The sequence below is a fragment of the Excalfactoria chinensis genome, chromosome 3 (genome assembly GCF_039878825.1).
Source record: "Excalfactoria chinensis isolate bCotChi1 chromosome 3, bCotChi1.hap2, whole genome shotgun sequence".
Lineage (NCBI taxonomy): Eukaryota > Metazoa > Chordata > Aves > Galliformes > Phasianidae > Excalfactoria > Excalfactoria chinensis.
The window spans coordinates 22,526,764-22,553,018 of record NC_092827.1 but is presented as its reverse complement, the minus strand read 5'-3'; the positions used below and the strand labels follow the sequence as shown (position 1 = coordinate 22,553,018).

The 26,255-nt window shown below is 35.9% G+C and overlaps 1 protein-coding gene across 21 annotated transcripts in view; it reads left to right on the top strand.

The window, feature by feature from the left end:
• The window catches only part of DST (dystonin), a 288,304-nt gene that overhangs the window by 234,618 nt on the left and 27,431 nt on the right, over positions 1-26,255 (top strand). For all 21 annotated transcript variants that reach the window (XM_072332861.1, XM_072332859.1, XM_072332857.1 and 18 more), the window contains 16 exons: positions 88-195; positions 1,856-2,074; positions 5,042-5,245; positions 8,044-8,275; positions 8,611-8,837; positions 9,548-9,670; positions 11,133-11,234; positions 12,837-12,938; positions 14,001-14,174; positions 15,039-15,194; positions 17,554-17,751; positions 18,257-18,385; positions 21,357-21,527; positions 22,904-23,059; positions 23,282-23,488; positions 24,753-24,872. In XM_072332861.1, coding sequence (XP_072188962.1) covers positions 88-195; positions 1,856-2,074; positions 5,042-5,245; positions 8,044-8,275; positions 8,611-8,837; positions 9,548-9,670; positions 11,133-11,234; positions 12,837-12,938; positions 14,001-14,174; positions 15,039-15,194; positions 17,554-17,751; positions 18,257-18,385; positions 21,357-21,527; positions 22,904-23,059; positions 23,282-23,488; positions 24,753-24,872 — 2,628 coding nt within the window. The remainder of the gene's footprint in view (positions 1-87; positions 196-1,855; positions 2,075-5,041; positions 5,246-8,043; positions 8,276-8,610; positions 8,838-9,547; positions 9,671-11,132; positions 11,235-12,836; positions 12,939-14,000; positions 14,175-15,038; positions 15,195-17,553; positions 17,752-18,256; positions 18,386-21,356; positions 21,528-22,903; positions 23,060-23,281; positions 23,489-24,752; positions 24,873-26,255) is intronic.

The following is a 26,255-nucleotide window of genomic DNA, read 5'->3' as shown; positions in this document are numbered from 1 at the left end:
TTCAGTCCGTCATAATGCACTTTACAAATAGTTTTTGCTCCATGTATTTTATTTTATATTGCTGACCAGTTTTTATTGTGTTTCAAGGCTTTTACCATGGAGATTTTGAGGCACAAAGATACTATAGATGAACTTGTTAAGTCCGGGGATAAGATTATGAACACGTGCACTGAAGAAGAGAAGCAGACCATAAAGGTAAATTTTCCATAAATTTGCAGCTACATTAGTAGGTAGGTAGACCATAGACGGTACGAAGATTCTTGTGGTGTGTACTTTAAAATGTTAATGAAAAAGCATTAATTACAGCCACTTCTAGTCCAAGGTTTGTAATACTAGATGAAATGCTTCAGGATGCTCAAAGAGCAAGCACTGTCTACTTCATTATCTGACACTAATTTGGAGCCCCATTTGTCATCTTCTATGGTAAACAGTGTTTTAGCCAGTGAAATGATTGAGTGCATAGGTATTAGTCATCTGGGGCATTGCGTGTGGAATCTGGCTGTTTATCTTCCACTGTTCTCTAGAGTCTGTGAAGCTCTGGCTGGGTGTGTGTATTTCTGTGCCTCATTCAGTGGCTGGCACCTCAGTGTGTGCCTTTATCTTCATTTATGCCAATTTCAGTGGGGGAATTGTTTGCCAGGAATGTTCCATCCTGTTGACTAACACAGGCCATGAAAGGCAGTCTTACACATTTGTTTATGTGCACACACAGCCTGAGGTTGAGAGCTGAAAGAATATGTGTATATCATATATGTGTGTGTTTTATATGCATGCACAGAGAGAAATTTTTCCTACTGGTTTTTAGAGTGGACTTTTTTACTGTTATGGATGCAATCTTTGATTTTGGTCCTTCCAAAGACCAACAGTAATTCTCTTAATTGTGCTCTGCTGCAGAATCACCGAATAAATTTGATTTGTCCTTAAGTGAATTTAGTTCAGTCTATTAAAATATAGCCAAAAGGAAGAGTAATTGTAGGTGATCCTCTATTAGATCTATGCTTTAGTAAAAAAACAACAGTATTTCTGTATGTTAGGCTATGTTTTGTCCTTTGGATAGCATCCCTGTAGTTAATTTACATGCAAGACATAACAAATGAAACGATACCTTGTTCTGACAGAAAAGATTCTGTACTTCATATTCAATGTCTTATTTATATGTTTAGTTTTTCTAGGGCTAGCATTTATGTGCATTATCACATGTAATATTTCATAAAGATGATAAGATGGACAGTCTTCCACAGAAAATTATATATCCAGTTGATACTTCATTTATTATCACATGCCCAAACAGAATAGAGTGGTAATGCTTCAACCTTTAAGTTCTGTCATATCATTAATGGTAACATATACTCATTAATTAATACATGCTATCATGGAAAATAGTGTTACATACTTCCTGTAGAAAGTTAATACAGAAGTATCTGCCCTATTCTTTGGCAGATTAAAACAAAAAGCAAAAACAAACAAAAAAACAAAGCACAATTTTTTGTGCATTTTTCATAATGCTTTGATTCAGAAATGCTTTGAAAAACTTAGTTTCTGCTGAGTGAAGATGAGTGCCTGCAGAAGGAAAGTGGAGCTGAGATAAGCAGTAAAGTCATTTGCAGCTTAAATGGAAATTCTAGGAATAAAATGTTGCTTGTTTTAGTTACTTTTAATGTGTCCAGCTAAACTCAGGTCCCCCACATTATTGATTCTTTCCTCTTTACACCAGTACTGTAGAGATACTATCAAAACTAAGATTTGGGTTCACTGTGGTTTGGTGCAATCAATTTTCAGAGACTGTTTAGGGATTAGGATAATAAATACGTGGAAAAGACATACATTGCTATTTTTTATTAATATTATTTCACAGAAAAAACTGAAAAGCCTGTTACAGAAATATGATACAGTCTGTCAAATGAACTCAGAGAGAAACCTCCAGCTGGAACGGGCTCAGTCTCTAGTTAACCAGTTCTGGGAGACCTATGAAGAGCTTTGGCCATGGTTAACTGAAACAGAAATGATCATCTCTCAGCTTCCTGCGCCAGCCCTTGAGTATGAAACTTTAAAGCAACAACAAGAAGAACATCGGGTAAGAATTTTGCTGTTTAAAAACAAAAACAAATAAAACACAAAAAAACAATGACAACAACAACAAAAAAAACAAAGCTAACTAGTATTCTGCTTGGAACCATGAGTTACTCTACTGACCATTTATACTGACAGTTAGACTTCTGTTGAAAAAAGTTATTTAAAATAATAATAGAAAATATACTTAAAATTGTGCCTCTGCTGTTTTCCAAACTGCATGCAAACAAGATTTACCTGGGGAAAGCAGCAAGCAATGTAAAGCATAAAAGAGGGCTAAAGGGGAAACAATTGCCATTAACTAATGGATGTAAGCATAAGAAATGAGTAGCTTAGAAGTGTATTTAAAAGTACACATAAATATGACAGCATTAGAACAAACCAAGTCCATAAATGAAAAGAACAGAAATTAGATTATGTAGTAAGAATCAAGAAAGAGTAACATGAGAGAACAGACACAACTACAGGGTACCTGCTGTCAGAATGTAGAAACTGAAATGCAGTCTGTGTATGCAATGTGTATTAATATGCATATGTATTAACCTTATGTACAAGTAAAAACTGTGATGTTTGTTTTGTTGATGTCATGGAAACTAGACTTTGTTGAACCAGGAACTAAACTTAGTTAAACCAGGAAGATTGACAATTCAGGGTCCAAGAATTCTGTGGTTTGGTTTAAGCCAATCCCTCGGCCAATTCTCTTAAAAAATATGTCTGTAATGTAATTATAAAAGTAAACAATTGTTTCTTATCACAAAGTAGAGAGGGGACTTTATTATATAGTCTGGCCTCCATTTGGTCTTTCTTGCATAGAATAATCAAGTGGGATAAAAATTAGCATGCTTCAGACAGCAACTAGAATCCACTAGACATGCAATCAGATTTAGCCTACCAAGGTTAAAAACCTGCATGTTTTAGAACATGCAAAGCCAATATTGCTACTGAAGATACCTGTCTCTTCCTACTGGGTACAGGGAAGCTGGGCTTCTTAATTTTAGTTGCCTCAGTTAAATGACTCAAGATAGATAGGATGAATCCTGGCTTCAAAATGCTGTTTACTGTGAGACCAGTTATTGAAGATGTGCCACTTGATATAGTGGTAAACACTGGGTTCGCTCATTTGTCTTCCTGCTGTGTCCACAAAGAGCAAACACGCTCCATTAAGACTAAGTATATCACATGAGCTTTACAAACTATCTTGATTAGTCACTATGAACCAAATCATGCTTGCTTTACTTGCAGGTTTGTTTCCCCGTCTACTTTAATCATTCTACTTGCATGAGAGGCCCTTCATCTGAACTTGTAGTTTTGCATTTTCCTTGGGCTGTGCCATTAGCTGAGATTTGTTTAAGTGGAAGATTAATGTCTGGCAATTTTAACACGTAATCTGATCTGGAATACTGATTTACTGGAATTGTTTACCCAATTGTAGCAAAGACCAGATCATTTGTGCTTCTGTTATAAAAAGGAAAAAGGTCCTCATGATGAATTCAGCTTTCTTTATTCCCTTATATTTCTTATGTATTCACTTACATTTATACTAACATGCAGTTAATTTAGTTTGGGTTTTGCTTTTGGCTGAATAGAATACCAGCATAGTACAGTTTATAGATGTGAACTCTGTCACACTGTGTCAAGTTATCTATTTATGCACAAAAATAAAATACATAAAATGATTTACTAAAAACTTTTCAACTATTCTTAGCTTAGCATTTGCCTTTTTCTGTGCTAGTCAGTGTTGTGGGTTTTTTTTGTTTTGTTTTGGTTTTTTTTTCTGATGCAAAGTATACAGGTAGAATTACATTCTCAGGCAGTAGCTAGTCATTGCTTTTTGCTTTTTGTTGTTTTTTCTTTTTGATTTTCATTGTTGTTTCTTCAGCAGGGAATGGTGGATAGTCATGGTCACTGTATTTTCAATCTTTCCAACTCCTCCTCTTCTGAGGAGGAGCACGTAAGCAAGCCAGTATCAGCATTTCTTTTTAAGGGAAGGACCTCAGTTGAAGAGGATTTATTTACACTGAGACTGATATAAGCCCTTTTCTATGTCTTTGTTTGTTTAAACAATCCCTGAACTAGGAGGAACAGAGCATGTGCTTGCTCTAGCCTGTCATTCCTGCACAGTGACTGTAGGCTAGAAATGCATGGGGCTCACAGCACCGAGAGGGGCAATGTCTCACCAGACAGTGGGGTTTTTCTGAAAAGGAAAGGATGAACTGAGATAATAAATGAAACTGAAGAGAATGGTTAGGTTACTCCTCCTGAAATCTTTTCCTTTTGTCAGACCTATGGGTGCAAGTAAACAAAAGCAAAATACTTAGTTAAGCTGGAAGACAATATACCATTACCTTTTGGCCTTTTGCAGTTTTATGTGGTTTAGACTTACTTTGGGGGTGGGTGTTGAGAGTTTTCACTGTTTTTTTTTAGTTTTTGTTTTCAACCTCTCTGTTCTCATTTCCGCTTTTAAATCAAGGATAACTTGCATTAATATTATTGCAACTTCAGGACCTTGTTCTGCGACGTTCTTCAGTGGAAGGCTTTGTGGCACATATCAGCATGAAAATATATATATGTAGCAGTATTATGCAAATATTTGGAATATAGTTACCATTTCTGTCATTACAGGTCCTAAAAATGATGAGGAGTGCCTGTTGCCAACATCATCCACAGCCAACATCATCTGTTGGCACCATGCATTCTACATGTAATGATATGCCTTGAGGGAGTATTTCATGGCCCTTTCCAACGTATCTTTAATTGTGATGTTTCCTGGCTGGGTAGCTCTCACTTTTGGAAAGGGAATCATCACTGGCAGAGCAGTCATTAACTTTATTTAATATTATTTGTGCTTTACATTAGGATGACAGGTATTTGTTTGGAATTTCTTGCCAGCTGGATGTGTTTGAAGTGTGGACAGCTGTAATGTGGTGGTCTAAGCATAAGAAACTGATAAGTTTTTTTTCATTTGTTATAGCAACTGCGTGAGCTGATTGCTGAGCACAAGCCTCATATAGATAAGATGAATAAAACTGGGCCTCAGCTGCTGGAGCTGAGCCCAGGAGAAGGTTTCTCTATCCAAGAGAAATATGTGGCAGCTGACACCCTTTACAGTAAAATTAAGGAAGATGTCAAAAAGCGAGCACTGGCACTGGATGAAGCCATTTCTCAGTGTACCCAGGTATCATTTTTTAAAATATGATTAGATTCATTTGAATGGAAAGATATACAGACATTATCATTTTATATGTATATATATCAAGACTAAACTGCTATTCTGTGTGAATTTTTCAGCTGAATGGTGTGTGAATGTTCATATTACTTCTCATGGCATTGATTTTCCTGAGGGATTATAATTTTATGACTCTGCTGCAGTTGAAAAATATTATCAGTTCTCAACTTTAAAATGTCAAAAAAGGAATATTTGATCTAACAATGTCAGATTTTTAGTTTATTCAGTTTTCTTTTACTGGTCTGTTAATTGCTGATGCTGTGCTTGATCTGAGTGTCTTTGCTAATCAGTTAGCTTTGCATATTGTCATATCTAGAACTTGGCATCTTCAGTCAGTCCTTTAATAGGCTGGAACGAAGGGGTACTTAACCATGCATAGCATTTGGTCTTCATTATAGACTCACAGGATCTTAATGTGGTCTGTTCTTGAACTTTTTCATGTGGAAGAATTGTGTGCAAAGTTAGACTTCACAAAATATTATTGTAAGCATAAAATTCAGGTCAAGTCCACCAAAGCTGTGTATCTTAGGTTAATTACTCCATGGAATGAACCTTATTAAGAGTATTGATAGGTATCAGTTCCTAGGAACTTGATAATACTGAATTAATTTGTCATTAAGTCCAAAAAGAAACCCTTTTATGTGACACCAAATTCAGGAAGAAATCCTCATTAACTGTGTACATGAATCTACACAAAAGCTTGATAAAAGTTTTGTGTCCTTTAGCACTGTTTTTATGGTAAATTCCCTTTTTTTTTTTTTTTTCTGTTGGTTGTCAATTAAGTGCTGTATTTTTTCCCAAGACTAAATCACAAAAGAGACCTTAAGGTTCTCATCAATTCTGCATTCTAAATAATTGTCTGCATAGGTCATGGTACTTGACATTGTATTCTTAGACATTATAGGCAGAATTGAAAAATGTGAGGAAAAAAGGTGACATCAGATGTCATTCATTTTTTGACTGGTAGTAGCCACTATTCCATGGTACTTCCAGTCATTCTAAGTAGCCTCTTTATTCACACCTCAGAAAGATGCCTGTTTGTTTAGATTCAGTGTTTTTCATTTGCATATGCGCTGCCTATTTGAAAGTCAAGACATTTATTTAGTGTTTGAGCCTTTGCTTTGTATGTGGTAGGCATTAACAAGATGTGCCTAAGTACAGAAAGGTACAGAAGGCTAAGATCAGAAAGCAAGAAGGAAAATGCATTCTTTGGTAACAGCTAGATTATAATCAGATGGTGAGAAAATACTCAATTACTTATAAAATGAACCTTAAAGTACTTAATGTACGTAAATGTATATGTAGATGGGAAAGCCAAACATCCTAACTTTCAGAATGTAATTTTGTATAAATTCTTTCTTTATTAAGATATGTAAATATATATTCAGACTCTGTAGTATAGTGGATACGTCAGTGTTTGTCTAGACAGTCCAAGAAGAATAATTATTTAACTCTTCAGGTTTCAAATTATGTTAAATTACATTATATATCAAAGCCAGTATGTGACCTATGGAGCCAGAAAGAAAGATTTTAATGACTTGCCTTTCCTCCTTTTAAGTTCTAAATCACCTTGTCTCAGTCATTGAAGTCAGAGTAAAGTGAGGCCCACTGAATGGACTGAGAATTTAAAAATGCGGGAAATGTGTCCTAAAATTAGATTTCAGTTTTTCTCACTTTTGTAAGGTTTTCTTGCCAGAATCAGTTTTCCAGAAGTCTGGAATGCAGAAAGGTTGCTTATCTTTATATATTGCATTTTTCTAGCTTGTATGATAGTTACACTTCTAATGAAAACAGAGTTTGTAACATTAGTCTGCACAGTAGGAAAAGCGAATTACATTTGTTTTGCATGTGTTTCTTTGAATACTAAGGATGTAGCTACTTGTTCATGTGTAGTAAGCTTGTTTGGCGTGCTCTTTCTAGCAACCTTCCCAAGTGTAGTCAAGAGTGCTCTTTGTAGATCCTGCTGGTTCTGTACGCACAATTTAATAATTTCTGTAACTTGGAAGGGGCATGGTTGTGAGATGCTTTTAGTAATCTGTATGAATTCAGCAGAGTATATTAGTGCTTAACTTTATATTTGTACCAAAGGACAAGCAATCCTAATTAACGTAGATGTAACAGGGTTTCTGGGTGCATGGGCTTTGAGTCAAATGTGGATGAATAATATAATACGTGCTGTTGTGAGCTTTTAGTTGCAGGAAGTAATATACATTTACTGCACTAATGAGCACCACTTGGACGTTAGGCAAATGTCTTTTGGAATGGCCTTAAATATTAAATCCTAATCAAGGCTGATATGCAATATGGTGGTCTTGATATAAAAATGCATGTAATTAATATTAAGATAAGTATCTTTCTAAAGTGATACAATCAGACAGACATAGCTTTCCAGAATAAGATACGTAGTAAAGTACTAATTATGCAGAACCAACTGCATGCAGGTAGGTGCTGCCCTGTGTAGTATTTTCAGATGGATTGTTTCAGGAGTAAACCTGGACTTGATAGTAAAATTCCATATCTCTTGAATCTGAGAAGTGTCACCATTTTGCAGAGTCGCGTGTTTCTTTTAGGTATTAAGAGGGAGAGAACCACCCAGAGGTATTGCAAGTCGTGCGCATATAACTAGATATGTTAAATATGTTAATCTTAAAGTACATTATTCCAAGAGAACTTTCAAGAGGCAATTTTTCAAACATTTTTGTTGTAATTTCTCTACGCTTTCTTACTGTCCTTTTCCACCCTCTCAGTTTCACGACAAGATAGATCCAACTCTTGAGAGTTTGCAACGCATAGTTGAACGTCTGAGGCAGCCGCCTTCAATCTCAGCAGAAGTTGAGAAGATTAAAGAGCAAATTAGTGAAAATAAGAATGTGTCGATGGATCTGGAAAAACTTCAGCCAGTCTATGAGACTCTTAAGCAGCGAGGGGAGGAAATGATTGCTCGCTCCGAAGGAGCAGATAAGGATGTATCTGCTAAAGGTAGTAAACTGAGGAAAGACTCATGTAGTGGAAATGCAGAAAGCTTCATCACATAAAAATCTTCATTTTTGGTGGCCGTTAATCTGGAGAAGTTGCTAAAGATATTAAAAAAACCCAAGGCATTCATTTTGTAATTCATCATGGATCTGACCTTTGTTTTATTTTTAAATGTCTTGTTCTTTGTTTCCACTTAACATTGTAAAAAGTCTTGTAAAGAACCAGTTTTGAAGTCTAAGTTTTAAACAATACACATGTGTTTCTGTTGTAGAGCTGTAGAGATATATATGGCCAAGAATTGTTTTCCAAGGTATTAATCTCCTTCCTTTGTTGTTTAGCTGTGCAAGATAAACTAGACCAAATGGTCCTTATTTGGCAAGACATCCAGACCTTGACTGAAGAAAGGGAGGCCAAATTGTTGGATGTTATGGAACTAGCTGAAAAGTTCTGGTGTGATCATATGGCTCTCGTAGCTACTATTAAAGATACTCAGGACTTCATTCGAGAACTGGAGGGACCTGGAGTTGACCCATCTGTAGTCAAGCAACAGCAAGAAGCTGCTGAGGTCAGTTGTTTAAGTTGATTCAAAGTATTTTATTTACAGTGTGCAGAGAAAAGACAGAATTATTAGGAAATAACACAGGAGGGCTTTTGTGTGTGTGTGTGTGTTGTTTTTTTTTTTAGAGACAAAGAGGGATAATTATATAGAAATTTACTGTAATGATATCTCAAGAGTCTATGGCAAATGATACATATCAGTGCTTAATTGCAGTGAGCATGCAGCTTATGCCTGTCATTATACGTACATATCTGTTTATAAGCATGAATATAATATATATGTCACTGAGACTTGTAAAAGTTATGCATACTTTAGATTCTAAATAATACACAACATCTAAATGAAAGGCACATGGATGTGTGTATTACTTTCCAAGTTTGTAATTATTTGTGCAGATAGCTACAGATTTGAAAGTGAATGATAACCTCTGAAAAAGAAAACATTTTGATTAAAGAAATCTAATTTAAAACTTCCTGTTTATTTTTTTTGGTCTCGTATAAAATGACATCATTATCTGTTTATAATTTAGACTGATGTCACTTGATTTACTCTGACACTGCAAAGGGATGCTGATATTTTAAGCATCCAGTTGTAAGTCCGCGTGACTTTAAAGAGAGTAGAAGTCAAACACGGACGTGTTCTGTCATAAAAGTAAGCTGTACATAAATTATTGAATGTAATATTACTAGTGTTGGATTTTTTTTTTCCCCTTGTAGGCTGCTAAAGAAGAAATTGATGGACTGCAGGAAGAACTAGAGAGTGTTGTGAGCCTAGGCTCTGAACTTAGAGCTGCTTGTGGAGAGCCTGATAAACCTATTGTCAACAAGAGCATAGATGAGGTATAGGAAATGCTGATGCTTGAATTTATTAACGTTACATATGTGGCTCAGAAAGTAATGTCTCCTATTTATTCCGTTGGAAACTACGACTAATACAAAAGGCACAGTAACACTATTAATGCTGCAAAACACTGTTTTTCAACACAGTCATCATCACTAGCTGTGCATTTTTGCCAGCAGTGAAATTAGATCAATAAGATCTACTAATAATAGATCTAATAAAAATAGATCAGCAATAGATCCTGGATTTGTAAATAGTGTTCTTTTTGTTCCCGTGTGAGCATTTCTGGGACCCAGCTTGCACAAACTTTGCAATATTCCCACTGCCACCATCATTTCTAATGCACTGAAGCTAATAGTCAACTCCATGCACAGTTCCCGGGTCGTAATCCATCCATTTGCATGGATGAACTGATCAAAACACTCTTTATTTTATAGTGTGACAGCTGTGCGTGGCTGTCCTGAATGTGGCTTGCTTTTCACTTTACTGCTGCTACTGCTGAAATATACCACCTATTGCCTCTCTGTTTATTCTCCATGAACATTCAGCAAGCATCAACGAACGTCAGTGGATGCCATTTTTTCTTCATGGAGGAATTAGATTCCATGCTTTTGCTTCATACACATTGCCATGTGAGATGCTATTTTGTTAGACTGCCCCTCTGTTGCCATCCGTCTCACAGCAACAAAACATAGTGGAATATTAGTGGGAAAGTTCAGCCTCTACTGCTATATCACCAATATCCACCTTTGACATTGTAAGCTAATGTAAGGTGGGAGACAGTACTTTCACAGTAGACTTCATAATTCATGTTCAGCTGATAGTAGTATTCCTTCCCTCAAAGAAATTCTGAAAATAAAATGTTGGGACCAAAAGTAAAATTTCCCTGAAGCCTTTGTGTTAAAGTTGGCCTTTTGGGTAAATAAATGTTGACTCAGATTTGAATGTAAAGAAAAATTAATTTTATCGCTTTATGGATTAATTTTTTTTGTAGAAGACATTTAAAAAATTACTGATTTGTGCAATATATGACTGTTGTGAAAATGATGCAAGAATAAATTTCATATGCTTTATGCAAAGTATCTTAACTGAGACCAATGCTGTTCATGTGACTACGAAAGACTTTTGATTTCTCTCACATTTGATAATGTAATTTTCTTTTATGCTGCTTTTATTCTTAAGATTCAACTCCAAACAGTTTGACATTTCCCATACTGACTATAACCCCTATGTTAATAAATAGATAGTCAGTGTTGAATTACGCAAGTTCTGTATCATAAACTATCTAATGCATTCTAAGGGAAACTAAGCAGTGATAGAACAAGAGGTTTAATATGAAGAGAATATGAAATATTCATGTTTGATTTATTGGAACTACTGAGCAATATCTATTTAATGAATGCAACTTATATGGCAGAAAAATTGTTTTTGTCTAATGATATAAATTGCATTTATTTGCAGCTGAACTCTGCCTGGGATGCCTTAAACAAAACATGGAAAGAGCGAGTGGATAAGCTTGCCGAAGCTATGCAGGCAGCTGTTCAATACCAAGATGGACTGCAGGTGAGATGGTGTGATACACCTGATGTACCTAATCCAGTCTTGAGTTAATAGGATTTTATCTGGTTTATTTAAAATTTGATGTGATTGAGTGGGTGACAAGTAATGCATCACTGGTTTTACTGACTGTTCGGCAAGCAGGTATTTTCTATTGATGTGTTCTTTTCGTATTGTTCATATGCTGCATTATACCTAGATTCCATGGTAAAATCTCCCTGCTTATTGGCAAATGCAGAGGTTTGTTTTTGTTTTTTTTTTATACCGCACAATTTCTTAGTAATCCTGCTCACATTTTGATAGTAACTCACATGATAGGCAACTTGATGTGACAAAATCATATGATCTGAAAGGAACAGATTATTGGTCAATGTACTCAAAGCTGCTGTTTTTCTTGAATGGAGGACAGTTAAAGAACTTAAGTTTTACTCCACGCTTAATGTTAGCCAATTAAAAACATCTTTTTTGTTTCATTAAATCCTTGAAACCCAAAATTACAGGTTCACATGATGCTGAGGTAAGTTTTTCGTGTATTCAGTGCAGATCAAACAGCAAAACACGCAATAATAATACACATCATGCATGTCTTCCAGTGCACCTCATTATTTATTTTATTCCAGATACTCTGTTCATACTATGCCAAGGTTGATGTGTACATTAGTAACATTGCCATTGGTTTAAATATTTCGTGTTTTTGTGTTTGTATAAGCTTGATACTTTGTGTATTTTAATCCTTCTGGTGCAAGTTTCAGTAGACAATATGAAAGGTGCTGTGTACAGATCATTACCTGTACTGTAGCTGCCTCATCCTGTTGAGATTGTTGAAGACAGTTTTCCCTTCCTCAGAGAACCGTAGGCCATTGTGACAAGGACTTCTACCCATTTCTCTCTCATGAATCATGGTTAACAGGCAGAGTCAAAAAGGACATATCAGAGGTGTTTTTTCCCATGTGCATTTACTCAGCTTGATGTAGCTGTTTGTAATCTGTAAGCAGGATGTTCTTGAGGTTCTATTAGGAACAAAAGCAGTAACCACAGTGCCTTACTACTGGGTTCACTTCATTGACTGCTTGAAGTTATAACGGGGTTATTCTGTGGAGATTCAGACAAGCTTTGTTATGGCCACTGAGTACATAATATCTACTGAATGTGTCTTCTTCCACATTCTTTACACAGATAACTTTGGTCTTCAACAGAAGTTTGTTAATTAGTGCTTTTTAATAATCATGATTGAAATTGTTACATAATTCATCCACAGCCTACCATCTTAGCCCCATGTGACACGGAACTGAAATTTTGTCTTGTACTTACTTTTCAGAGAGGTAATAAAAGTTGCTGATTTTACGCAAGAAGTAAAGTGGGGAGCATTGCTGATAATAACAGTAGTACATACATTCTTGTATTGATTAATGGAGTACTTAGTTAATTGATATTTGACCCTTGTATAGTCAAGAACTTAGGTTCTGTTAAAGAAATCTCTTTTATTTTAAAGAACATAGCAGTATTGTTCTCTGAAGTAAAATAAATTCAGATGTTTTACTCATTAAAACTTCTAAACATGATACTATTTCTCCCCGCTCATGTTTAGTTTCATATTGTGATTTTCAGGCACTATTTGACTGGGTAGATATTGCTGGCATCAAGTTAGCATCTATGTCCCCAGTTGGAACAGATCTGGAGACAGTGAAGCAGCAAACTGAGGAACTTAAGGTATGAAATAGCCATTTTTTTCATTTTTATTCTAAGTTTTTCATGACTCGTAAGCAATTTTTTGGTTTTAGTTTTAAAGAAAGGATCTGTATGAAAATTTGAAATAACGTTTCATTGCATAGTTTACTTTATAAAATATATGATGCATGGCTTTGGGATAGATTTTGGTGGGATTACATTACTAGTGGTAGCATTCCTTCTCTTTTGAAAGCTGTAAGGTTATAAAGAGGGTTCTTTTGCTATGATTAAATTTTCTGCCTTCCACAATAAACAGTTTCCGTTATGCTCTGAGAAAATGCCTTCAGAGCTTCACTTCCATTATCAGCTGTCTCTAAGTGTTCAAACATATTACTGCATCATTCCCAATACATCCAGTAAACTGTAAGTCACAGTTTTGTGGTTAGAAACCTGTCCGCATGCTTATTTGACTAAATATCCTCCTGACTCTGATAGATCGCACTACATATTTTAAATAAAAAGTGTGGGTTTGTAATAATTGAGGAATATCCTTGGTTTTATTCCTGACTTGTAAAATGTTTGGACTGGGACAGGTTGTTTATCTATAATCTTATGACTTCAAATGAACTGTATCTATCATATGCAGTTCAGAAGAACATACATCTGCAAACTTTATTCAGACTGTGCCTTAGTTGTCTGTACAAGAGGGTGTTGTACTAAAGAAATATTGCTTTGGGGTCTTTCAAAGAATAATTCTGTTTAATGTATTATATTGCTGCAACCAAAAGAGCTAGAAATTACTCGTGTTCTGTCTTGTTTACAAACCAGCAAGATCATTAGGGAGTACTTCTCTATTGGGTATGTTTACCCTCCTCTGCTTACTGTTAGCAGTATGTGGTGGGACAGTAAGACTTTATTTTATATTCTGAGTTAACTGGAACCATCTGAATTGTATTTTACATGCATTTTGATCCATGAAAACTAACCCCCAAGTTTGTGAAAGTTGACCATGATGTATTATTATTGTAATTATTACTAATGTGCCGTGCTCAGGAAAGTCATTACAATATGTGTTTGTTTTTATTCTTTTTCCATTTACCATAGCAATTTAAAACAGAAGCTTACCAGCAGCAGATAGAAATGGAAAGACTGAACCATCAAGCAGAACTATTGTTGAAGAAGGTAACACAGGAAAGTGACAAGCACACTGTCCAAGACCCTCTCTCAGAGCTCAGACTAATGTGGGACAGCCTAGAAGAAAAAATCATAAATAGACAGGTAAATAAATCTGAAAGTGGAGGCTTCATTCACGACTTAGTTTTTGTGGGAAAAGCTTTTCATTTCGCACAATGTTTGTAACAATTTATATATTTAGTCTTTTTTGTTTGGAAATTATAGAACTATATTTAATGGAATTTTAATTTCAGTAATTTACTGAATTGCTTTTATGGTGTGATGTTTTTTTTAAACTCCTATCAGTACTTTTGTCACTTCCTCTGTCAGCAATGTAATGTCATATCATTATTATTTCATTTTGGTTACTTGGTGGCATTCAAAGTAGCAGCTGGAAGCATGTTTATATTTGCAAAATCATAATTAGCTTCTGAACTGAGCAATTTTTCTTATAACCTTAATATGAATATTAAAACGTTTCGCTGTTCTTTACAAAATATTAAATTATCAAAGTGAGAAAGTTGCAGTGCTTTGAAGAGGTGTGGGTTTTTTTTTGTTTTGTTTTGTTTTTGTTTGTTTGTTTTTCTAAATTGAACCATTTTACTGCAAAGAACCATTTTAAGAAGGTGATGCATCAAGATGCATTTGTATTGAAATAATACATTTCATTATGTATGAAAACTACTGCCACATCTCTGATGAGAGGGCTTTCAATCTTAGCTCTGCTCTGGTTACGTGGGATCTTCAGAGATCAGGAGTTTAAGCCTAGAATGTAAGAATTAACAATGGATTTGCTAACTCAGCTCTGACTGCAACACAGTTGCTGTGTTGAATAGCTGTTTGTCTCTCTTTTTTATGCTATCATAAGTATGGACTCCGCTCTGGATTATGGTGACTAATGGTAATTTAAGCCAATTCAATAGCATCGTGAAACTATTTTATTGTTAATTTATTTTATTTTTACTACAGCACAAGCTGGAAGGTGCCTTGTTAGCCTTGGGGCAGTTCCAGCATGCCCTGGATGAGTTACTTACATGGCTGACGCATACAGAAGACTTACTGAACGAACAGAAACCCGTGGGTGGAGACCCCAAGGCTATTGAAATTGAACTTGCCAAACATCATGTATGTAATTACAATGAATATTAAATGAAATGTTTTTTGATGTTTATCTTAGTGATGAGTTTTGTAGTAAAACTTTGTGCTTGATAAATAGTTCTTTATAGAAATTTTCAAGGTGTAGATTATGGCTGAAATGCAGGCGTAGAAAATCTAATATCTTTTTCTCTTACTCTTCTGTATTTTTTTTTCTTCTTTGCATATGCTATGCAAATAACAAAGGTAAAAAAGAGCAGCTGACCCTGGTCCCTGCCTTTTTTCACCTTCATTTGAGCCAGGGAACTGAAAAGTCATTGAGCATATTAAATCTCCTTGAAGCGATAAACCTTGACTAGTTCTGTTTAGGCCAGGTCTTGGATAACACACTTGACCTTTACACATCTTTGTTCTTTCTTGTCAGAAATAAAGTGAGTTGCAGTTTTGAATTCTGCAAAATTGTGTCTTGGTTGAGTCCTGCCAACAGAGAGGGTGCTTCTCTGAAACTCTTAGCAAATTTCAGGGGTATCCATATCTCCATCTTTTTATCTTTGCTACATACAATGTAGAGTTTTGTTGTTGGTGATGGTGGTTTTTGGGGTTTTTTAATAGCATTTTTTCAGGCTGATGTGGCTTTGGAGCTGTTGGAAGAATGCTCTCAGTGTTTATTTAGAAAAGCATCTCTAAAGAGCAAAATAACTTTCCTGCAGGTTTGTCTCCTTATTTTTGGCCTGATTTGAAAATTATTCAGAGTTCATTTTGGATTTAGAGAGAATAGACCGAAATTGACAGTACACAGATAATTAAGGCATTTTCACCGTCAGTGCAGCTATGCTGCTTCTGAATCTCTGTGGAAACTTTTATATTCTTACTGAGTCAAAGTGTTTTACTGCTCAAGAGGCATCCAGATATCATATACAACTTCATCTGCCTTTCAGTACTGAAGGATTTCACCAAACTCATCAACCAGCCTACTTCCGTTTTGTAAAATAGAATTTATAGGTTAGAAAGTTCACACAGTAATGCATCCTGTGGTAGCCTGGAAAAACATCTATCTCTTGAATAACTTTGGAAAGAATAGACCTTGTTCCTAATGAGCCTCAGCAGGAAGGAAGGATTAAGATGCATCTGCTTGTGTGAATATCCTTTCTTTTTTTTTTCCTTTCTATTTTTTTTTTTTTTAATCTATCAGGAAAATAAAATAACAAATACCTTCCAGAGCTTGGCTTAGAAGAATTAAAGCAAAGGTGTGCATATTCTGTATACAAAGACTGCTTGTGACTTGCTTTTTCACTGTGACTTGGTCTGTGTATTATATTCAAAAATTAGAATCATAGAATCACCAAGGTTGGAAAAAGGACCCTCAAGATCATCTAGTCCAATTGCTGACCTACCACCAATATTTCCCTACTGAACCATGTCCCTCATCTAAACATTTTTTGAGCACCTCCAGGGATGGTGATTCAGCTACCTCCCTGGGCAGCCCATTCCAGTCCCTGACCACTCTTTTGGTGCAGGAAGTTCATTTCTGTTTAAGCCTTTTCTTTTCTTGTTATATCCTTATGCTAGCATTTTGGTGGGCCACATCTCCTAGAAGAGAGAAGTTAAAAAGTTGAGTTTCTTAGGTGTGGTTTGTCATTCCCTTCCTAACCATTTTGCACATCATGTTTTCCTGTCCTTTACTCCTGGTACTTTAAAGCTTTCTCTTTATTATTTTTTTTTAACCTTTCTGAAAACAGCTTACTTTTTCCCAAACATACTTTTTTTTGTCTTTTATGGTTCTTCTATGGTTAATGGCAGCAGATTTTAAATGAGGCCTTAATAGTACAGGTCTTAGTAGTGTTAAGCATTATAAATATCCTTAGGACAGTTGAAGTGTCCTGCTAGCCTGATGTACCATGAGACTGCTTGTAGATCTGAAATGTGTAAAAAGACATAGTGGCAGTCAGGATGTTGTCTTCTCATTCCTTTCTCTCCTTAGCCTACTGCTCCAGGAGGAGGCAGCAATACTATTTATAGTACTGTTTTCACACCTTGCCCTCAAAATCAAAGAAGAATGCTGTTAAGAAAAGTATGTAGTAAATGAAGGAAAGTGAAATTATGCTGGATGTCCCAGATGTGCATCCTCACTAGCAGTGCCAGAGAGCTTAATTTCAGAAAGGATATATGTTTTTTTCACTATATAAAAATAAAACTCAGCGTTCTGGCAGAGTGGTCTGTTATTGCTTTTGATTAAAGTTAGACTAGTTATTAGCTTTTGTAGCTAATACCTGTGCTAATTGCAAACTACTGTCTTGTCACTGGCTTAGAACTAGCTTGGTTACTGTGTTTCCCTTTATTCAATAACTTATCAACATAGCCAGTCATATGTGCTGTGTTACAATTGTAGGTGCTACAGAATGATGTTTTAGCTCATCAGTCTACAGTAGAAGCAGTTAAGAAAGCAGGAAGTGACCTGATTGAATCAAGTGCAGTTGAAGAAGCAAGTAATTTACGGAGCAAGCTGGAACTTCTGAATCAGCGCTGGCAAAATGTGTTGGAAAAAACAGAACAAAGGAAACAGCAGCTGGACAGTGCCTTGATCCAGGTGAGCAGGAAATGATGGAAGAAAGAGGTAACTCAGAAAAGTGTCTTTTTACATACATTACTAGAAATGCACTGGAAATTGACCTAAGTAAAAGCCATAATGCAGACACTCCTAAATTTGGCTAAAGTTTAGATCGAGCTGAATTTTCCACAGCTGTCCTTTGTCTTCTACAAAGCTGAATCAAGACCTCAGCTTCTGGCCTACTTGTTTTTAAAGGTTTAAGATTCTATGTAGGCATATTACTCAGGGAAAACATTGATCTCATAGTGGCTCGTTTAACCTTCTTTCAGGATTTCCATGGTTTATGTACTTTTCCATTATGATAAATGGGGGTAGTTTATATTTTGTTTTGTTGTGTTTTTCCTTTGCTGTTTTTCTTTCTTTCATTTCCTCTGATTACTGAAAATACCTGATTGAATCTGTTGCCAATATACTTCTGCATCTGAACTAGAATTTGGAGTGGAAAACATTTAAGTAAGCTCTAAAATGCTGTGGTATAATTTAGGCCCAAGGTTTCCATGGTGAAGTTGAAGATATGCAGCAATGGCTGACAGACACTGAACGTCAACTGTTGGCATCAAAACCTGTTGGAGGCTTACCAGAAACAGCAAGAGAACAGCTTAATACCCATATGGTAAGTATCAGTATTAGAATGCTTCGCAAATTGCATTTCAGGACTAACTATCTTTCATGAGTATTTATGCTAAATACAGTACATGGTCTATGTATCACAATGTCTGTACTGTATCTTAAAAAATTTAATAGCCTTCAAAACAGCACTGTTATTTTCAGTGTAGCGAAAGTAGTAATTTGGGAGGTGCCCAAAGCTTAGCCATTAATAGTATTGAGAGAGAAATACAAGTTTTTTCGTCCTTGTTTTCAGAAGAAAACAGAAAGTGTTTACAGATTCTTCAGTGATTCATATGCTCCTTCCCTTTTCTGTCCCCATAACTACAATTTATGTTCTTTCTCAGATATGAAGACGAATCTAAAAGGGATCCACATTCATTTGGATCTTGAATCAAGGGACTTGATCCTTTATTCTTCATTTAACCAAAGCTGACATTAAAATCATCATTAGCACAGATGTAATTAGCAGTAATGGGTCATAAAGACTCTGTTTTAATTAGAAATGGAAATCAGATCAGGATGTCTGAATTATTCCCTTCCTTTCCTTCCTTCCTTTATAAGAGAAAAACTATGGATTTTTTCCCCAGTAGGGCCACAAAGCTTTATAAAGGACACTTAAACTTTTGAAGCCATACCTCAGAGGATGATGGTCCATAGTGCTCTTTTGGTATAAAACCGTGCTGTGCTGTTAGGTCTGGATATAAGCCTGATCCCAATGATCTGAACTTCTGACCACTTTGCTCAGATGTGAGGGTGACATTTACTGAACTAATCTTGAGTTCTAAGAAGCCTGACACAGTTTCTGCATTGTCACAGCTTAATACATCATGTTTTACTTTGGAATGATGCAGAAGGTTTTGCCCACAGATGTGGAGCCTTTTTTTCCAATATTTACCAGTGACTGTTTTTCAGAAGGAATAATATTTACGGTTTCAGAATCAGTTATGACAGGTAACCAGTGTAAAACATAGAAAGGATGTTAATTCTTTGACACCCCCTTCTCCTCAAAGCTGTCTCATTTTGTGTTTAAAAAAAGAAAGAGCACAACAAACAAAAAAACAACAAAAAAACCAAACATAAGCAAAAAACAGCATTCCTGCAAGGGTGGGGGGGCTGTGTAATCAAGGATCTGGGGAAGCCAGTGCTATTCTATCCATTTTTCATCCTGGACTTGGAATCAGATCAAGACCAAAAAATTTTCCCTGGAAAATATCAGAATTTTCTTTGGTATATTCTGTGCAAGTCAGCAAGTCAGTTCTTAATATTTATTGCATTTACAGATTAGAAGAATCTTAAATCTGAATTGTTGGAGCAGGCGTGAATGTGTCCCCAGTAGTATGTACATATGTACAATCGATTCCTATATAAGCATCTTAAAACCCAATGCTATGTTGTGTGTTGTCATACAACTGCAGACATCATCTTGCTATTATCCTTGATGGGTATATAAGCTTCATAAAATAAAAGGATTTGATTTCAGTTTAGTTAAACTCCGTGCATCTACGCAACTCTGTGTAAATTCTCTGTTTTCTTGGCAACGGAAATGCTGAGATGGGTTGTCAGGTTGAAAACAATTTATTGTTAAGTTCCAAATTTCAACTTGCTCTTAAGGGATACAAACTATATTAATTTGTGACCTGAAACTGAAATAGAAAATTTGACTCTGTGTTTTATTGTGTTTTCTCACTGGAAATAACATAATGAATCATCATCTTGAGTATAAGGTCTGTTTCTACATTCGTGAATAAAAGATCCCTGAACTGTAATCAGTTCATAAATGGAGTTGTGCTTGGGTAGCATTTCCAGCTAAGGCAGCTCCAGGAATAAAAGAGATACGAAGAGGTGGTACTGGACACCAGCAGGAAAGAGGCTTACAGAGAAGACCCCTTGGCTTCCCCTGAGCCCAGCCCCAGTGTTTCAGGCCATAACTGCCATGCTGTGTCTCTCCTATGCTGTGCTCCCTACATTTACTTTGAGGGGTTCTTGCCCTGCAGCAGAAAAAGGTGCTCTGGAAAGTTAAGGAAACTAGAAATATTTTGAGGAGTTTGGGAACATAAGAAAAAAGCAGATGAGGTAACAACAGTGTTTGTGGTCCTCAGGAAGAAGAAGCAAAGCTTACTGGAATCTTAGCTCATGGCTGACCCTTCTTCCTGCTTTGCCCTCCTCAGATATAGCCCTGTGACCATTACCTCCTACCCCACAGAAAATACCGAGTTATATTCTTTCCTTCGTAGTCAGAGGAAAAAGTTCTTTTCCTCCCATTTGTAAGCCACTTAGTGTTCATCTGGAAGAAGATCCTCATGTGGGAGTCTGCACCAACCTCATTTGTGCATTTTCCAGGGTCTGTTGCAAATTTTGGAAGTGCCCTTTTGAATGAGGGGAATGTATGTGAGTTCCAGTTCTCTTGCCACCTTACATTCAACATGGTTGAAAGAGAATAGTGAGTTGAATAGTTAGAAGATAAAACAACAATTGCCATTATTTTTCCAGCTTTCTGTATATATGTAAAATATCTTGCTCTTGTCTAGCGAGTGAAGGAAAATGCAGATAAAACACAAGAGATGATGTACAATAAAACAGCCCTCCCAGGTTGTCCCACCTACTTTTGAAGGCGTGTTGGCTATGTCTGGACTTTCAGCGCACTGCATATTGCTGACACTTTTTGTGTTTTAGCTGCAGATAGACAGTAAACCAACAGAGTTGTAGGAAATCTTGTGCAATGAGACAAGTGCCTAGTACTTTTTTTGCCAACCTTTGCATCTCAGAAAGAACATCTGACAGACAATACAAGTTCTCATTTCCTGAAGAACTGGGCCCTTTCTTTGTTCATTTGGCTTTTTATGAATTACATATGTTTCTTTTATTAGTCTTAATCGTACCCGCAAAATGTTGGGGGAGGAATAGATGCTATGCTAACATTTGTAAAGAGTATTGAATTTCTATCTGACTTACTTTCTATTGGTTTCTTTATTTAGGAACTTTGTGCTGCCTTTGAAGCCAAAGAAGAGACATATAAGCGTCTAATGCAGAAAGGCCAGCAGATGCTTGCAAGATGCCCAGAGTCTGCTGAAACAAATGTTGAGCAGGACATAAATAACTTAAAAGAAAAGTGGGAATCCGTACAAACGAAGCTCGGTGAAAGAAAAGTATGTGTTTATACATAACAATAGAAGTGTAAATCATGTATTTAAGACTGCTAATGTCCTGTCCTTTTATACATGAAATCTTGCTTTGTCTTTTAGATTTAAAATCAAATGCAGAGATAGTTGTGCAGAATTCATTACTGTGCTTAAGCAAGTATTGGGGAAAAACGGGATTGAAGAAGTTGATTAACCATAACTGGGAGGCAGAATAGCTGAGAAAGGCATATTATTCTACAGAAATATCTTAACTGATACTTATAATACCCACCTTATAGAGTGGGGACTTTTCTGTTTTTTATTACAATGCTCACAGACATGAGAGAGACTTAAATTATTTGATCATTATTTGATCATTTAAAAGACTTAAATTATTTGATCATTCAAGTTTATTTTCTTCTCAGTACAGAATTTTCCTAGCTTTTATCCATTTTTTTCCCATAAAATTCCCAAAGACTTCACCTTTTGCCACTTACTTCGAGTGAATATCTTCTGCCCTAATGTAGATCAATAGCATGATTTCACTGATGTGCAACATACTTTTTTTTTTTTTAATTAATAATTCCGTTTTGCTTTCATCCCTTCATGAAATATGGTGCATTTGCTCTACCTTAGTGAAGCAGTGAAGAAAGTCAATAATTACACAGGAATTCTCTGCTCAGCCCTAATGTGTATAAGGCAGAAATATTTAACTCACAACTTAGTTATGTTTTGAAGGAAGAATGCTGATGTCTCTTAAGATTACTTTATATTGGAAGAATGTCAGGTGAATTAATGCACAATGTGAGCATCTTCTTACAAAAAGATGCAAGACTGGACTGCTTGGCTAGGCCAACAATATAATGGTTAGAAAAAAATTCTGTATCCAAATATAGTCTTGGTTCAGGTAACAAAAATGACAACTGTACAAAATTAGAAATGATCTAGACCAACCTGTTAATTTCTTAGTGCAAAAGAACAAAATTAGATGATTACTTTGAGCCTCTTCCAAGTGCACTACCTGTGCAGATTTCTGATATTTTACAGGTTTTGTATATATAAAAACAAAACTTAAATCCATATGTCCCATTACAATTAACTACCAGGAAATGTAACGTTCAAAATGTATAAATTTACTCTAGTACTAGGTGATGTGTTTATGCTCATCTGTAATAAAAAGTTTTACTGTTAAGTTTCTATCCATCCCCTTTAATATTCTCAAACACAGGTTATTATTTTAATATATAAAACTCAGAAATTTCAAGCTGAAAGAATGTTCAAAAAGGTTAAAGCTAAATGTTAAATTAAAATGGCTTACTCGAAAATGCTAAATTGAGATAGTTTACGCGGCTGAATACCCTGTACAATATCAGATGCTATTAGGACATGACCTTTCTTTGCAGACCAAACTGGAAGAAGCCCTCAATTTAGCAATGGAGTTCCACAACTCACTTCAAGATTTCATCAATTGGCTCACGCAGGCAGAGCAAACTCTTACTGCAGCTTCTCGGCCAAGTCTTATCTTGGACACTGTCTTGTTTCAAATTGATGAACACAAGGTATGTACAGAAACAGATGTATCATGTTTTCCTCCCGCTCTGTTGAGATACTTCAACAGTGTTCAAATCAACCCTGTAACGCTGGCACTCAGAAATATTTGAATTGTTTTAAATCGCATTTTATGGTCTTGCTGTATCATTCTTTATCAAACTGCTTTTTCAGTGTTTACTCAGAGCTTGAGTAGCATGTTATTTACCAATTTTTTTTTTTTTTTTTTGAAGGTTTTTGCCACAGAGGTGAATTCTCATCGAGATCAGATCATAGAGCTGGACAAAACTGGTACCCATTTGAAATACTTCAGCCAGAAACAAGATGTAGTCCTTATTAAGAATCTGCTGATTAGTGTACAGAGTAGATGGGAAAAAGTAGTTCAGCGCTTAGTCGAAAGGGGAAGAGCTTTGGATGATGCAAGGAAACGAGCCAAACAGGTAATTGGACAACAGCTGTGGTACAACTCTTTGAACTTAGCTGAAATTATATCCAGGCTCTTGAAGTATATGGTGCTTTAAAGCACTTTCAGCTATGTCTGGGTTTGTGCAACAGGCTCTGTTAAGTTACTGGAACAATTTCTGTGATGCAGTCGTAGAGCACTTCATTTGGAAGGTGAAGTCTTCATTTTCAACTCAAGCCATAACCTGAGTCTGCAATACAGGATGGTCTGAAAGAAGAAGGCTGCAGCATGGATTCCAGATGTGTATTAGTGGCATATGTCCTAAAAAAGAATTTACACAATCAGCCCCTTATATTTTAAAAATGTGATGAATGCATTTTGCTAGTCTGTAAGAGTATTGCTTAGAATTGCTTAGTGTTTTCTTCCATTATTTACTTCATTTTTTTGTTAATAATCATCACTTGTTCAGATTCTTACGGTAGTTAACATGCCATCATCTTCTACGATCTCTCAGTTTATTAATTTCTTTTCTTTAGATTCATGTTTCCCTCACTGAGGAACACAGTCCGAGAGTTTTAACACTTTTCTGAATTAGTTCCTTATACTTTCATATTTAGGCATCCCAGGCAAGAAGAATTAAAAATAAATAAATAAATAAATAAATAAAAACAAACAAAAAACACAAAGAGAAACAACAAGTTATAAAAATCCAGTCCCAGAGAGGCCTACCACTTTGTGGAAGCTAGTTGAATCTTTCGTCTTTCCTGCTTCCTTCCCTGGAGCACTTTTGTTGAGAAAGGAAGGAAGATCAAGAATCTGTTTGGTGCCCACCAAGATAGCATTTGATACAATGAGAGCATTTTTGAACATCTCAGGGAAGATCTTGGATAGTCATCCGTTCAGTTTTCCCCAGTGGTTTATAGCTGTTGTCCTGTGTAGGCAATAGCTAAGCCTCATTCTTGCTGTAGTTTTATTTAGTATTAAAAATGTACTAATCTAAATGACCAGCATATCAACAGAAGTTACCAGTATGTCTGTGAAAGATGTATAGTGGGCTTACATACAGATCATATGTACAAGAGGTTACTAATTCATGTGGAAGAAAGGAGACTAAGTCCAGGGATGAAGTCTGCAGGCTGGTTGTTTAATCCGTGCAGCCAGGGATTAAAATCACACCAAGCCTTTCCTAAGTATGCAGAGTACTGGTTTGGCCTCCAGAGAACTGGTCAGGGCTTAATGTTTGTGGAATATTTTAAGCATCAGTGTGTTTCTAACTCTATGCAAATCTCACTTTCCTACAGTTCCACGAAGCCTGGCACAAACTTATGGAGTGGCTGGAAGAATCAGAGAAATCTTTAGATTCGGATCTTGAAATTGCGAATGACCCTGACAAAATAAAGATGCAGCTTGCACAGCATAAGGTGAGCCATGACTGCTGAAATACAAGATGCCCAGTTAAATGTAAGTCTGTCAGCCTTGTACTGCATACAGTTAGCAAGGGAGGTGGACTTCTGGACTCACTGCAATGAAATTGTTATTGGCATCAAACTGAATGGTGTGTTACAGGTGAGGAGTCCAAAAAATGTTTTTCAAAGAACCTGATCTGTGGTGGAATGATTAATTTTGAGTAGGAAAGACATAATTATACAGCACCGTGGAAACATTTTATTTAAAAAAAAAAAAAAGAAAACAAGGAGAAGGAATCTCTTTTTTTTTTCCCAGTCCTTCCAGCACAAATTTGCCATGCAGTTAGTTTGTTTGGAATTTTCCTTGTAATAATAGAGGATTACCTCAAGGATGAAAAATAATTGGTATTCTCATTGGGGGTTGCTTTTTAAGTCAAGTGGAATTATTAATGGAAGTCCCCAGAAAGTATGGTTGACGCTATTAGTAGAAAAGGTGATTTCTCTGCATAGGATTCAAAATTTCAGGTGTGCTTTTCCATGAACACAGCTACTCCAGGAGAAAATGTAGCAATCTCCTTTGTTAATATGGCTTTTCAAACAAATAAAGTTGATGTGAAGTTGAAGGGAGGTCTACAGTTACATCAGCCAGAACAAAATGAAGGACAGAGGAAGTCTACTTCATTTTTACTTTTGTAAACAGCTTTGAATGATGTATTAGTGATCATAGTGTGGGTGACTGGTTGAATCTTCAGAGACAAGCTGTATCTAAAGATTTATCTTGGAGCAGTTTCATCAGAGACAAAGTGTTGAAAGATTATTTGTTTCTTTTTCAATTTTGGCATACATTTACTTCTACTTTTCATATTGACTTTAGTTTTCAACTTTTTATGGTACTATTTCATTCTGCAGAATATACCCAAAGTTTTGCATCTCATCTCTCCTCCTGTGTGTGTAGTTTCTGGTGACTGTTTTTACCTCTGGCAAGTTTTAGTCCTGCATGAGTGGTTAATGCATCAGTCTGCTTCGTATTCCTATCATTTTCATTTTTATTATGATTTAAGTTTTGTTTATCAAACAGGATAATGTTCTACTTCAGTGTAAGAGAGCTGGCTGCTGGCCAAGCAAAAACAGCTCTACCTCTGTTTGGTGTTAAAACTTCTAGATAAAACGTGCATTAACATTCTGTTGTGCTAAATCCACAATTCTAGTTTGTTCTGGGGTCATTGTTGCCAGAATTTGAAGTCAATTCTGAGGACTTAGAAAAGGTTTTTTGTTTAGGATCATCTTTCTTCTATTCTCTGACTTCATCAATATTTTAATCCCTCTGTTACTTTCTTCTTTTTTTTTTTTTTTTTTTTTTTTTTTTTTTTTTTTTTTTTTTATAAAAAGTTCAAACTC